The sequence below is a fragment of the Protopterus annectens genome, chromosome 16.part0, assembly GCF_019279795.1.
Source record: "Protopterus annectens isolate FY-2018-M chromosome 16.part0, PAN1.0, whole genome shotgun sequence".
Taxonomy (NCBI): Eukaryota; Metazoa; Chordata; order Ceratodontiformes; family Protopteridae; genus Protopterus; species Protopterus annectens.
This window is the reverse complement of record NC_056750.1, coordinates 255,022,922-255,039,463: the sequence shown is the minus strand read 5'-3', so window position 1 is coordinate 255,039,463 and position 16,542 is coordinate 255,022,922. Positions and strand designations below refer to the sequence as shown.

Genomic DNA, 16,542 nt, shown 5'->3' with positions numbered 1-16,542 from the left:
AAATATTTGAACTATAGGTCTTTCTAATGCTGTCACTTTGTATTTCTTGACATATTGACAAACCCTCCATCATACTATTCAGAAGCATCAAAACTATAAATGTAAACCAGAGTTTTTCAATTGTAAGAGACATGCAAACTACTTTTGCTGTTCACAAGGATCTACAGAAGGAAGATGTGCATGTTTTTATCTTGAATGTTGGAAAAATATGATACATTTGCTCAAAATATTTTACTTTTATAACTCCTGTTATCTCTGTCCTTGCAATGCAGCACAGTACAAAATGGTTACTATCTTCTGTTTTTAATCAAAATAGGTACAGTCTTCTGTTTTTATACATTGTGGTGTTATGACATTTAAACACTTTTATTAAATTATCACTTAAGACATATGCATAAATACATTAACCGAAAGAAAACAAACGATATTCATGTCTTGTCATGCATTATACATTACATAAATGTTTTCTTTCTTTGTAACAACTGTCATTTGCACCAACATTACATCAATTGCTCAATTCCCGACTTCCCTTAAACCTGCTTGTCTTTCTCCAATCCATTTATGTCTATGTAATATCCTCCTTCCCTTTTTTGAAGGTCCAATCTTTAGTTCTTTCATCCCTTTAACAATAAGCAATACTTCATTCAAAGACGGTTTGGATTTTGATTTCCATTTTTAACCAAGTCAAAAAATCTTCATTTATTACATTCTCTCAATTCTGTTGATCAAACAAACGATATTCATGTCTTGTCATGCATTATACATTACATAAATGTTTTCTGTCTTTGTAACAACTGTCATCTGCACCAACATTACATCAATTGCTCAATTCCCGACTTCCCTTAAACCTGCTTGTCTTTCTCCAATCCATTTATGTCTATGTAATATCCTCCTTCCCTTTTTTAAAGGTCCAATCTTTAGTTCTTTCATCCCTTTAACAATAAGCAATACTTCATTCAAAGACGGTTTAGATTTTGATTTCCATTTTTAACCAAGTCAAAAAATCTTCATTTATTACATTCTCTCAATTCTGTTGTATTGTTACCCCTTGATTTGTTACATTGTAGCATACTAACACTTTATCATCCATAATCCTTGAGCATTATAAATCAGTGTTCTGTATGTTGTACATAAAATACTAGTGTCTATAAAGATGTTGCAGTTACAGAAAAGAGTACTTCTAAGCAGTAGAAAAAAATGTGATCAACTATGTGCACGGGTACTGCTTCTCTTCCTTGTTACAATGAAGAGAGGCAAAAAGTTCCATTACATTGTATACTTTTTTTAATAGTAGCTGCTGACATTAGCAAGACTGAGAATTGTTAATGGAAGACTATGGTCAGTACCTGATAGCATAAAATACAGATTTCCCTGTCTCTGTTGTATGTCATACATGTACACATTCTTCTTCCAAATAATGCAAATGATTAAGCTTAAAAAAAGGTGGGTGGGCTTGCCTTTGCTCAATTCTAAGGCAAGTAAATGAACATTTTCTAATATTCAGGCTGGTTTTGCTAACTAAGCCATATGGTAACCACAAGGTAGGGTGAAAAGAAACCTCACAGTTGAGTTAATCGGCAGGTGAGGGTGAACTTTCCCTTTAAACAAATTAAACTTCAGTGACCTCCCCACGCATTCCATCATACCAGCTCCAGTACTCACATCTTTAATCATTTTTGAATATCCTAGTCAGTACCAATATATAATACTTCCCTTCAAACTGCAAATGGATGAACAGAGCACATCATTTTCCCAAAAAGAAAATTTATTACAAAACTTACCAGATCAGGCCCTTTTTGACAAGGCTTTGATTAGCAATACACATTTATCTGTCAAAACTGTGAAGAGGAAGGGTCTGCAGTAAAAAAGTACATTTGTGAGCTAATGTTCAAAGACTTGATAGATGATGGTTATCTTTAGAAGTGTAAAAACTGCATCATGTTCTTAGAAAATGCAATCTTTTTAGCAATCCCTTAAATATTTGTGAAAGATATAAGGGAATATGTAATGTGACTGATGGCTCTACGTGATGGCAGACTGACAAGTGTAGTTTTCTTATTTTTCTCACTGTTGAGTGAATTTGGAGTATGTACATATATCTATATTTTTTGGGGGGTGGGGATGTTCCTCCACGTAGGGGATGCATGGGACTTGCCACACATACACATACAAAAAATTTACCAACATGGTTCACCAAAAGTTTCTTTTTTTTGCTCTGTCTGAACTGAAAGAGCTGTCAATAGACTGACATGAATCTTTAATGCATTTATATAGACTATTTAGACTAAATTATCAATAGCATGTGTACCCTGCAGGCAAATGTGCAGACACCTACCAATACCTACCAGATCATAAGTCCATGAGTTCAGCTAACCAGCATTCAGATGCAAAAGTCATTTTGAACAGTAATTATCTTAATAGCTTTTTGTATTGACTCAATAGTTATGTCAGGATTTTTACTAGTACTAGTCATTTCAAAATAGCTGTTTGATAACTCATTTTCATTTATAGAACAAGTGATGGTAAATTACTGATTAAGTTTATTAGCTATATGATCTGGATCAGTTATTAATTTCTCATTGATCATACTTGAGTTAGCATAAGACATTTGTTGCAGGACACATGTATTAGTAATGCAATTTTTCCTAGTTGCATCCATTACTTACTTTGTTAAAAAATGGCTTTTTAGTGTTTTATTATAATTTGAAGATCCTTGCCAATCCCACTTAGCTTTGTTTTATTACTATAAGATGAAAAGTTTTATATAATCAGAAGGCCTGTTTCTTCTTCTTTCTGTATTGTCCAATGAGTTTAACAGCCCACTATAATCAGTATTTCTAGCCTTTGTGGTCACACCTAGAAACCATCTTAGTGTTTTCAATACCCTTAAGATGAATATCATGTAACTTTGAATAACTGAAATTCCCATCCTTTATAGAACAAAATTTTTACCAAATTTTGACACCTAGCTGCTATTTATTAAATCAAAACATACAGAGGTTCTGAAGAACACACATATGAAAGCTTCACCTGCACCCCAAAAACTCAAACACAGTTAGTCACAACATTTTGCGCATAGTACATTGCACAGACTTCACACAATAACCACAATAAATCACCCATATGTATTCACTGTAATATGATGGTGAGGGGTCCATAATAAAATAGCTGGATTAAAACTGGGTCAAACATGACTTGAAAGCCCATAAGACAGACACTGTAATCTTTCAACATCACAAACATCTAAATTATTGGTGACTCCAAGGTGCATAAAATTGATATATACCTCAACAGAGTTTGCAAGAAATTCATTGCATTGTCATGTATGCCAGTGCCCAAATGTTGGTAAATATTTCAATTAAATGAAAGAGGATTAGGGCTAATTATGACAAGTCCACTCTTCAGATTAGAGTGACCAATCTTACGTGCTCCTCCCTCCTAACCAGCATGATGAGATTATCAAGCACTTCAGCCAGTGTTGGAAAACTCATCGGCTTAATGAAATCCTCCTATGATTTCATATGGCATCTGCACATCAAGGCAACATTTTGGTATCTGGTTAGTATACTTACTTTCTTTGATGCAGATTTAGTGGAAAAGAAGCACTTGCCAAGAAAAGTGCTCTGGATTAGAAATTACTCACGCAGTAATGAATATCAGTGGTGCTAACTGCAGAAACCTACCTCAAAGTGGCTTTGCCTATGTTCTCCAGGCAAGATAATATTTCCTGACTAAATTTCAGGATATAAAACTCAACAAATGTATACTCCTTATGGTGGACTATAACTACCCAAAGACTGACTGGATAAACTATACATCCAAATTAGAACTGAGAAACCTAGTACAGAGAACTCCCAACACTTCCAATACTAAGTGCAATCCCAAAAAAAAAACAGTAACTTCTGAAACTTGCTGCTAATTATTTTAAGAATTTTCTGGGGTGGGGGGAACTTTATCAACCTGTAAACCTCTGGCTCAAGGGATGTGTTCCACACACACCAACTATTATAAATACTAATTGTTTTACCTCAGAGTGGGAATACTGCTCCAAAACACCACAGCTTCAGACTTATACCATATTCATCCTTCTTCATATTTGCAGTTGTACTATTTCACGGACTACATTTAGTGGATTTGAAATTTTAAAGGCAGCTCAAATAAATTTGTTCAAATATTATTTAGCTATGTTAATCAAAGCAATTTTGAAAAATGGCACAATATTCAGCCATTGGGGCAATCAGTATTATAGATGTCATACTGACAGAACTAGGATGTTTCTGATCCTTCCTCAGTCATGGTTACTATTATGCAAGAAGCCCAGAATTTCCAGATAGAAGATATTCAAACAGAGTAAGAGAGAAATTAGAGGAAAGAAAAACACTTGCACAAGAAAAAACTGTCTAAAGTTTCAAATTCAAATTTGTGTTCATTAATACAATAGATCCATGAAAAGCATTATATAGACCAAGTAACTGTGGGGCATTTGGAAGAAGAAGCGGCAGAAGTATGACTGATTCTCACAACCTGTGTCTTGAAGGAGGTACCGCAGCTTCCGCTGTAGGACTACCAGATTCAGGAACAGTTTGTATCCTATAGCTGTGAGACTTATTAACTCAGACACCAACCATAATACCTGATACACTGAAGCCTCTTTTTTTCATTTAACCCTGCTGCTCTGAGCAATTACCACCAGTATTACTATTATGCAATATGATGGTTATACTGAGTCACGTCTAAGGTTGACAAGTGCAATACCTTAACTAGACAGCTGCTATTCATTAGTCTCTATTTATTTTCTCTCTCAACTGTGAAGGGGTTTGGTGATGGGTATTTATTTATTATTTATCATTGGATAATGGATATTAAATGTGTTTAGGTAATGTGAACTACCTCTTGCGTGTCATACTTGTTATTTTCTTTATGTTATCCTCTGATACCGCTGTTTCTACATTATTTGCACTGCATTTCTCTTGTGAGCTGACATTTGTAATTTCAGTTAGGCTGCACTCGTGTGGTCCTGAATGACAATAAAGTTTCTTTGAAGTTTTTAATAACAGATAAAGTCTTACCACAAAAACACAGAGCAGTAAGGGAAAGGAAGGGAAAATCAAATGCCTACATGGAAACATCGAAGGGAGAAAACTATAAAGCAATTAAGATAAGAAGTGTCAGTGTTAGAAGACTATAGAAAAGGGAACAAATCAGCAAAATACTTAGAAAGGTAGGTGTGATGAAAGCAATGTGCAGTATCAGGACAGACCAGGATCTATCATACACTACTGCAAATAATAAACTAAAGATATCAGCACAGGCAGGAAAAGCGTAGAAAATATGCAGATAAATATAAAGATAAAGATAAGCAATTCATTGATGGTTCAAAAATGTTTTATAGGCAATGGGAAACAAAGCAGAAGGAATAGAAACACCACCAAAAAATATGAAATATACACATTTTGGAGAAATATCTATGAAGACCCTGTGGAACATAATAAAGATGCTGAATGGATAGAGGATAGAAGAAATAAAAAAAAAAAAACAGTAAGAAGTTCAACTGTACAAGGTATAAAATGGGATGAAGTAATGACCAGAGAAACTGAAACAAAATTAAGAAAAGCTCGTAACTGGAAAAAAACCCAGGCACTGATGCAGTGCCTAACTTCTGGCTAAAAGCATTAACTCTTTACAGAAAGACTTAGCCCTGAGTAAGAAGTTTTATATGCACATTCCGAGCAGACTCCAACATGGTTAACAGGAAAAATAGTACTCTTTCCAAAGAGTGAACCTGCAAGCTATCCTAAAAACAGTAGACTAATAACTTGCCTTCCAACGATGTATAAAATATATACTGGAATTCACGCCTACAAAGTTTATAGTGATTTAGAAGAAAACTCAGTCATGGCAATAGAGCAAAATGGTAACAATAGAAAGTCATAGAGAACAAAGGATCATTTTTGTTAAAGTCATAATAGCGAATTATGAAAAGAGGAAGAATCTAAGTATGGCATAGATTAGAAAAAAAATCATTTGACAGCATTCCACGTTCATGGATGTAGGAGTGCTTAGAGATGTATAAGATACACCCTATATTGATCATTTACATTACAGCGACCATGAAACAGTGGCAAACCATTTTGCAGCCAAGCCATGACAAAAGACAAGTTATTATCCTAGGGAAAAAAATTGAAAGGGGGATATTCCAGGGTGACTCTTTGTCACCACTGCCTTTATGTTTTAGCCTTGCCCCTAACCCATTAAGCTGTCTTCTTAACAGATTACTTCATGGTTACAGTTTGGTTCCCAGAAAACAACAAAGTGTCAAGACTTCTCAATTTCTTTTTGTGAATGATTTAAAAATGTATAGTTCATCAGATAAGGAGCTGAAAGCACAACTGCAAATCATCAAAACTTTCTCAGATAGGGTTGCCACCTTTTCAAATGCCCAAAGTGGGACATTTTTGTAGAAACGTCAGATTTTACAAGGCAAAACATACCCACGGCCAGTACAAAGGACAGAACTTAACTTTTTTGCCAAAATAAAAGCTTATTATTGTAGCATTTGAGTTGATTATTCTGTTTCATATAACATTTAGGTGTTTCAGATACAAAATAACTGTTTTATGCAACTATTAAAGAAAATATTGGAAATATTTTTGTCCTAAAATCTCAGGACATTTGCCATTTTTTCAATTGTTTTGCAGGACACAACTGCCCAAAGAGGGACTGTCCCTCACAAAGTGGGACAGGTGGTAACCCTATTCTCAGATGATATAAGAATGTAATTTGGTCTTGATAAATGTGCAAAATCAACATGTAAAGCAGGGAAGCTGCAACACCAAGAAGATACCAGTCTGGGACAGGAATGTGATGTAAAGGAACTTGAGCAGGAGGGAGTATATAAATATTTGGGAATTGACGAAAGATCAACAATAAAACATGAAGGAATGTGAACAAAACTCAGTAAGGAATATTTTAGAAGACTAAAATTAATACTGAAAACAGTCCTGACATCTAGGAACAAAGTCCAACCTATAAACCAGTTTTCTCTTCCTGTTCTAACTTACAGTTTTGGGGTGACTGACTGGTCCCAAAAGGTATTGGATCAGTTGAACAGGAAAGCAAGAAAAATGCTTCACACTTATCAAATGATATATAATAATCAGTGTATATCAAGATTATGTATTCCCTATTCTGAAGGAAGTATGGGCCTCCTCGAAATTGATTACATGTATAGATCTATGATTGTCAGACTACATATGTATCTGCTGACTTCACTAAATCCAAACAAAATGAAAATTTAAAAATATGAGGCGAACAAGTCTAAAATGACTTCTCTGCTTAGTTTAGCAGAAGCATATTGGTGTCAAGCAGGAATGGAAGTCAAACCAGAATTAGACAAAAATCAGGCATCAACTGAATGTGCCAAAAACAAAAGAAAGAATATAAGAAGAAGGATCAGATGAGAAGGCAAAAAATGTGGAAAAGGCATAAATATAGTTGCAAGTACAGAAAACTCCTGGAATAACCTCATGTTGTCAGGATCTGATGCAAGAAAGGTTAAGGAGAGGTGAATTTAAACCAAAAGATGAAAGGTTAATACTGGCAGCCCAGGATAGTGGACTATGTACACATTGGATTACAAAGTCCATTGAACATGTGGGAGAAATAGACAAATGCAGGTTCTGTAAAACATAAATGGAAACAGCCACACATATTGTTGCTGGGTGTGATACACTAATGACATAAGGCCGGTATACTGAAAGGCATAATAATGTGGTAAGACTGTTGTACTGGGGATTGTGGAAACATTACAATACTGAAGCAGATCAGAAGTATAGGAAACATTGGCCACAAAGCATTACACAGAATGATGAAGTTTATATCACATAGGATCACCCATTACCAACAGTTCAAAAAATAGATGCAAGAAAACCAGATACAGTAGTCCATGAAAAAGGAAACAAAAGTAGCATTGATCACTGAAATTGTTACACCCATTGATTACAGTGTCTTACGTACAGAGAGACGCAAAGTTATAAAATATCAGGATTTGCAGGCAGAAATGAAGGCAATGTGGAAGAAGGACACCCACACAGTTCCAATAGTAGTAGAAGCAATGGGTCTCATAATAAAGAATTTACAGTCATATTTAGATATGCTACCAATACATGTAACTCTGTATGAACTGAAGAAGGAGTCCATTCTGGGCACATGGGGGGGGGGGGGGGCTGAGAACAGTATGTTTAGCTAGCATCAAAGATTAAAACAACACTAATTTCATGAACTTTAATCATACTTTGACTTGGGAATGGGGTCCATCCCCATCACAGTAGTAGAAACCAAAAGACTTGGGTAAATTAAACTGATGGAACTAGGATCTTTCTGCTCCTCACTCAGTTATGGTTATAATCATGGATAAACTATATCCCTAAATATGAACAAATACCCATTCATACCTTATACCGTCTTACATTCCCTTTTTTACTCACTTCCTTACCGCAATCAATTTCTCTCCCCTGGCTTTCTCTCTAAATATACAATACGTCTGCTTTTCTTTCACTTCCTATTGCAATCCCTGTTTGCATTATACCAACTTTCCTTTAATTTCTTTATAAACTGACTAACATTTCTCTGATTATTAAATCATTGTCACATAAATTGTATTTATTCTTAACCAATGTTTTCATATTATGTCTAATGTGGTTTAATTATTTAAACTGTATGTTTTTGCATTATTTTTAAAGACTGTAAAATTATTGTAATTAAAATGTTTGTAATACTATGGAGTGTTTCTTACAGGGCCTCCTCTGAAAATGGGCTCCTACCCAGTCAGACTTTCCCAGTAATCAAATGTCAACAAATAAGTAAACAATCTTTGAAATTAATAATGGTCATTAGACTATCATCTTTAACCTAAGAGTAAAATCAAACTCAATTGCAAATACATTGTCCTTCCTGTACTTCACACATGGTATCTATTGTACAATAAATTATATGCAAAGAAACTAGATTGCTGTCCATAATAACCCAAATAAAATTACTCAGGATACTATCAGTCAGTTATGTGATATTATTGGCTTCTGCATTCATGAATACATACCAGGCCAGGAATATGTACATATGCAGGCAAATTCAACATAAGATCTTTGTTAGGATCATAAAACTAATTATATACAACAGAAAAAGAGATACTACTTTCAAAAATTACACAAGTCATAAAAACAAGGCTACGTTAAAGTGCAAAATGAGATCTTCTACATCTAACAATGACCTTGGAGATTAGAAGTGTCAAAGCGATGATAAAGGGTGCTAATTAAAAGTAAGATCAGGGTACTTGTGTTGACAGCATGACCACTGTCAACAGCCAGTGTTAACCCTTTTGAAGACGTTAACTAGATTCATTAAGCAGGATTTCCCCTATTCAAAGCCAAACTTCTACGCATCTAGCCTGATGAAATTTTTAATGTCATAGTTTATCAGGTCAGTTATAACATATTCCATGGCTTTGCACATGAGATGCAGGCTAATAGACCTGTAATTGCCAGGGTCAGTAGTGGGGCCACCCTTATGGATTGGCGTCATTACTGCCATATGTCAAATCTCAAGGTCAAAGCCTGTGGCTAAGTTCAGATCAGATTGTTAAACACACAAGTATCAGGTCCCATGGAGGAAGTATTTTTGGCCTTGGAAAGCACCTTCAGTAAATGTTCTTTAACGATGATTGGGGGTGGGGGGGTTGATAGTTGCCGAGTTTCAGGGATAAGTATGCTTTGGATAGTTGTATCTGGGGTACAGTTTGCACTGAATTTGTTTGCTAGCATGTTGGCAATGTCCACTGGGTCAGAGTAGGTGGTGCCATTATGAATGCATTCATATCAATGCTGGGTGCTATTTCTCACTTTTCTAACTTAACTAAAGAAGGATTTGTAACTGACCTTAGCTTCAGATGCTAACCTGTATCTTCAGTACACTTAACTGTAGTTCTCAAATTTTTAGTCAAATTTCTGATATTATCCTTAATATGAAGGTCTTTAGAGGTTCATAGGGAAATACTAGGTAATAAGTCTTGAGACTGTTACAAGCATAGCCCAAAGCCCCTATTAAAAAATTCCATCTAGCCTAAAGGAGAATAAAACAAGATAGACTGGGGAAGAATTTCAGTCTGCCCATCCAGTTGTCTACGTTTACCTTGAAGGTGGCAAGCATGCTACTCTGCTTGACATGTAGTGGAAGTTTGTTCCAGAGGTAAAGGATACATAGGAATATGACTATTTTCTTAGAGTCAGAATGTGCAGTATCATTGTGGACTAGTTTCTAACACTGTTGGGTATCTGTTCTAAACTTCATGATATAGTTAAAAAAAAAGATTTATATTTATTTTTGGTTGTAATGGTTATTTTGAGTTCATGCTAAGCTTTGAGCTTCCTAATGGTTCCCTTAAATTCTTACTAGTTTGTTTAAGTGTGCTCAAGGTGGGTAAAATGAAACTTCTTATAAACATACAATTTCTTTCTCTTGTTATATAATTTATTTATATTGCTATTCCACCACAGAGGTTTGTTTTTAAATTTAGCATTATATTTTGTGCAGATAGGGGACTGCCTTAGCAATATAACTATTTAAGTGGGAGTAGAAGTCAGGAGTATAGGCAACAGCTTTAGCTATCAGAGTAGAATAACAGCAGATTTTATTTAAGTCATCAAGTAACTGAAAAAGGTTTGCTTTTGAGAAGTCCCTAAACAGAAAGGTAATTACAGTGGAGGCTTCACAGTTTTAAAGGAAATTGTTACTAAAGTATGGTTTTATTTAGCAAAGCAGAATGATACAGACATCTGTAAGAAGTGGCCACATTTGTGAGGACTAGATCAAGGATATTGGAGCCCCTAGTAGAATGGTTAAATATTTGTAAAAGAGAGTTAGCATTTACAGTGTCAAGGAAGAGTTGTGCCTGCTGATGACTGGCTGTGTAAGATAGACAATTTACTGATAGATAGTTGAATCCCCCAGTAGAATGTTATTGGGATTAATGGGTATTTTAAATAATGTGTTACCATGGGTCTGTGTCATATGATCTAAAGTTCAAAAAACTGAAAATCCAAGTATCGAAAAGTCAGAATATTGAAAATGAGAAGTTGCCCCTTCTCCACTGTCGTGAGATCTCGGAGTTGGTACATATAATTAGGAGGGAGTGTGGGTGGTGCAGGAGGGCTTGCCCCTGCATTAAAAATATTTTCAATATTTTGAGTTTTAGATATTTTGGTTTTCAGTGTTTTGTACTTTCGATATTATGACATAGATCCATTCCCATAGCTGTTGTGCTCCGAAGAGGACATAGAGGGTGTTCAGTAGCTAAATATGAAGTGTTAATTAATCATCTTTATGGTGATTTGGACATATAGGAGTTCAACTGTGGTGTTCTGAGGGGTCTGCCATGATACTCCCCACAACTGCCGGTAGGTCTGAAAACATGATAGGCACTATATCCAGGAAAACAGGGGGTGTTTTCAATGCTTTGTAGCCTTGTCTCTGTAACTACACATGTATGAATTTGTTCAAGTTGCAAGAGTGCCTCAAGTTTAGGCATTTTTGTTAAGATTCGTGGCATTCAGAAGAGCCACATTAATGTATTCCAAATTACAATTTGCTAGGTTTGAGTGCTCATCAGATGTAGTTTGCCTATAAAAGTGTACTATGGGGTCAACAAAGACTATAGTCAAAATGCAAAAGCCATGGTAAAAGAAATTCAGATCTTAAGTAGGAAAGCAGAAAGGATTGTCAGCCATCACATTCCAAGCTGACACGTATTAGATTGCTCTAGAATGACACCTGCATAACTAGTATTAAAGCCAATTATCTTGCCTATGAATCTCTGCATCATTCTGGATAATGGCAAAATACCAGTCAAGACCAGTATCAGTATATTTCCTATCTCAGACATACAGTATGCATAGCAGACTCAATCATATCCTTTTCGCTCTTCTATACACTTTAAGGATATTTTATTCTTTTATTGTACAGTTTATTTATGTTGGTGCACCATCAGCATGGTTTGTTTTTAAATGTCCCATTATGTTATGATCAGTTCAGGACTAGAAGCTCTTCACATTTATCTAAGTGGGCATAGAACACCTTTATGAAGCAACCTGCTGTGGCAACGTCTGTGGTGGTGCTACATAAAGTGAATCTTAAAACACCATCAAAACATTTGATGAAATGAGTACATTCAATAGCCTTGAATTCCAAGGCATGTGTTTTAGTTGGTTTAGAGATTATGAAGGTGAAAGTCAGTAGTTTATGGTCTATCGTCACCGAGGAAGGAGATACCAGGTGAATAGTGCATGAAGATGTTATCTGCATGACAACAGGGTTAATAAAATTATGTTGTCTAAAGGGTTTATTAGCAATCTTGTCCATACAGTTTTTGTTTAAAGTTTTGATCATATCTATATCGAAGATATAAGTGCACTAGTTTACTGCGGGGTAGTTAAAGTCTCCCAAAATCATGTAGTTTTCTTTATGAGGTGTTGACTAGTATGTTTAGGAACCTTACACAATTTTTAGGGGACATACAGGGTCCCCTGTGACAGGCTATAAATTGAAAGTTGGTTCTCTTTGGTGTGATTTGGAGTTCAAATAAGTTCATTGTGTGTGTCTCTGGAAATCTGTCTGGGATTGATATGGTCCTTAACAACTATAGAAACTCCACAGCAGTTGCCAACAAGTCTGAAGGCATGGTAGGCAGAAGATCCATGTATGAGAGAACTATGTTTAAACATTTAAACTGTTTCAGAAATTATGCAGATATGGGTGCATTCCAAGAGAGCCTCAAGGCACCTTAATGTGGTCCTGTTTTTGGCTTTATAGGTTAATTATGTTGAGATGTCCATTAGATGGACTACAGGGGCAGCAAAGGCTTTAACCAGCATGTGGAAGCCTTGGAACAACAGGTGTACCCCATTCTTTACAAAATAGTAAGACTGTCAAGCATTTGTATTCCATGCTGCCACATACTGGATTGCACTGGAATGGCACTAAATGTTTAGCCAATTGATGAAGCCAGCTGTCTTTTCCTTATAGATAAGCTTCATTCCTGGAGAAAGGAGGATTCCACTCAGTACCAGAGTCTTGCCTGCATTTGTGACATGTGGACCACCTACATGCCATAGTCATAGTTATATGTGATAGGTGAAAGTGTCTTAAGGGCCTTTGAGATATCAGAGACCCTGGCAGCTGAAAGACAACTGATTCACTATGTCTTTGCCCAGCCTACTGAGTACAGAATCAGTGAGCCTGACTTTGGAGTCACCATTCACTAAAATATTTCTACTTGCTGAGTGCTTGGTGTACTGGATTTCAGATTATTTAACTCTTGGTGACTCTTTGTTGAAAGTATGCCTGAAAATTATGTGTTTTTGGATTTTTGCTAAGACCTAGACTTCCTGCGTACAGGAGGTTTTTGCAATGTTTCTTTACAGCTTCAGTGTACGTGTGTGTGTGTGTGTGTGTGTGTGTGTGTGCGTGCGTGCGTGCGTGCGTGTGTGTGTGTGTGTGTGTGTGTGTGTGTGTGTGTGTGTGTGTGTGTGTGTGTGTGTGTGTGTGCTACCTGTCAACTGTACAGATTTTTGCACAATGTCCAGATTTCTGCCTCATATGTTTGGCCCGTTTTTTTATAAAATTTTGGTTTTCTGGCAAATTATTGGCAAGCCATTAAAGACTGAAGACAGAAAATAATGACAGACATTTGATTTTCAGACTTCATACCCTCCAGAATTTCATGCTAAAGAAAACCTGCTATTCTATCAACTAAGTTTGTAAGAGCAATATTTAAAATTGCCCCTATTTTTGGGCCTTTGTCCCCCCCATTATTTATGGCTTTGTCTTGATTTATTGACCTAAGAGGTTGAGAGGTATGGTGTGTGTACGTGTGCATTAAGCCAAGGGTCTGAGGGCTGCTAGGCCCACAGTAGTCATAGGGAGTCTAGATGGTCTGAGTTGCATTTTACAGATTTTTAAAGCTTTTCATTCAATGATGGCCTGAACAAAAATTATAATTAAGGAAAGAAATTCTGTGCTACTCTTTAACTTTGTTTTTTCCTGGATCCTTTCAGCACACCCTTACAGACCAGGATTGCACTGTAGTAACTGTGGAAGAAATACCTGCATTAAGCTTTGGGGAAACTGGGGACTACTAGGCCAGCAGTAGCCATGATGATTATAAATGGTCTGAGAAGCAGTCTATAACTTTTTTCCAAACATTTCAGTGCAATGCTGGCCTGAACAAAATTCATGAGGAAGGAAAGAAATTCAGGGAAGAAATAAGTTGTATCCAAGGCTTAATGCACAAAGCTAACAATGTCTTCTATTTCAATCCAAATTAGAAAAACACCAGCCAGTTCCCTCAACATAGTCTCAGCAAAAGCACTTTAATTGAGCAAGTCATCTCTACTAAACTACTAGCAATTGTCATTGATAATATGTTAAAATTTGATCTGCACATTCATTCTAAGATAAAAAAAAATCACACTGTTAAGATCCTTAAACAGAGAAAAACATGTTCTACATGATCTTATCAGGAAAACTGTAACTTCTTTTCTACTCCTTCCCAGCCTCTGGTACACCTAACCCATTTTTACCAACTCCAATCTTCTGACTGACTCAGACTTGAGCAATGGTATAATAAAATTAATAAATCAGCATGTAACCTCCCAAATCATGCCCATCACTGCTTATCCCTAGATACCCTAAACTGTCTTCAACTCCCTCACCAGATCTCCTACACACAACTGGTAATGACTTGCCTGCTACTCCACCAGTGCATCTACACCACATCCCTAACCAAACTCACTCAATGGCACTCAGCAAATAGAAATCTATGCTCTAAACTATTTAGCGTAACAGACACCCCAAAATCCAACAACTCTCATGGAGATGCTTTTCTCAGTGAATCATCACTTTATAGGCTATATTACCAGGTATGAGGACCTCTTACCTGTGGATATCTATAAAGACCCAGTATACGAGCCATGGGAAGAGAGGAGGCTGCTGGCAATTCACCAATTATACCAGCAAGCCCTGGATGTGCTTGGCAACGAAAATTTGGAACCAACAGCTGTTTTCCTGTTAAAATCCACATGATCCCCTGAATAGCTTTGATTTCTGAGTAACAAGAATCATAGATGGAGAACCCAAGTGTAACATTTGGCAATATGTCCATATTCTGGTTAATCTCATCAATGGCAAATACCATTGTTAAGGCATATTGGTACATTCGTATGCTGAACCTGCAAAAATAGCCATAATGTGGTTAAAAGATTTGCTTTACATACAAACACAAACACAGATAAAAAAAAACAGAATGGTATCACTACAGAGCTATGACAACTGTAAAATCCGTTTAATGCCTTATTAGTCTTTTGTCACTTACGAAGTATAATAAATTCGGCATCTGTTTGATAAATAAATGCTGACATTCATCACTGGATAAAGATAAATGAGGTGCTTTATTAGGCATATGTATATATGTACAAAAGAATCTCACACAACATTCAGCCTGGCAGGCTTTCTAACACAGATAGCCAGTCATATCTTCCACAACTTGTATACATAAGAAAAGCAGTTCCTGAGTTCTTACCGAATTTTCACTTAGTTATTAATTTGCTAACCTGCTAGGAGGTCTGGTCTAAAAACACTTTTTAGCAACAGTGTGGGCCATGGGCTACAAAATCCAGTAAATTTAAATGCAGAACATAACACAGATTCTGCACAGGGCATGCTAAGACTTAACATGGCACTTATGACAGATTTTGATTTCAGAGTTTCAGATTTTTAACATATTTTTGACAGTATTTTTTTTTTGGTTGGTTGTTTGGCTGGTTGTTTTATTTATTTTTTAATTTTATTTATTATTTATTTATTTTCATTATTTTGGCATTACTGATAGCATGTAAAATACAAAGGCAAACATTATATAGAGTTACAGAGACAAAAATAAACCAAGAAATGTACATATCCAAATAACACAATATAGAGACTACTGTATTCAACAATTACAAAATTCAGGTGAAAGCAGTGCATGTATTCAAAGACAAAAACATGGTTATAAACCTTTTGTGAAAGAAATCAGCCATATATTTGCCACTTACATTATTAGAGAATGATGGGGACAACTAACCTTAAAATACAAACAAACTAGTTTTCTTTTTGAAGTTATGATAGCATGTGAAATGATCATTGATCAAGAACCATACAAATGACAAATATTCCTGCCAGTATAATATCTTTGCATGTGTTTATGAAAGGCAATGTCTCAGCTTTAGTTACCAGTGGCTACTGCCAGGTATTCCAAGAGCTGTTGAGACTGTCTTAACTTTAATCAGCTCAACCACTAGAGTCATGTATCTGAGTGGCAGTAGAACTTACTCTTTGATGTCATTAACACCAATACATTTGAGTGCTGTACAGATCACACACTGTACTCCAACTCCAGCAGTAACCTGTACTCATTAAAGGCTTTCCTTTCTCCTCCTTCATGGAACACCTCTGTCT

The 16,542-nt window shown here is 36.0% G+C and overlaps 1 protein-coding gene across 1 annotated transcript in view; it reads right to left on the bottom strand.

Annotated features, from left to right (window-relative positions):
• LOC122790396 (extracellular calcium-sensing receptor-like) overlaps window positions 1–15,265 on the bottom strand; it is a 138,222-nt gene extending 122,957 nt beyond the window's left edge. Inside the window, exon 1 of the mRNA XM_044057917.1 lies at window positions 14,987–15,265. Coding sequence (XP_043913852.1) covers window positions 14,987–15,265 — 279 coding nt within the window. The remainder of the gene's footprint in view (window positions 1–14,986) is intronic.
• Window positions 15,266–16,542: the final 1,277 nt, after the last annotated feature.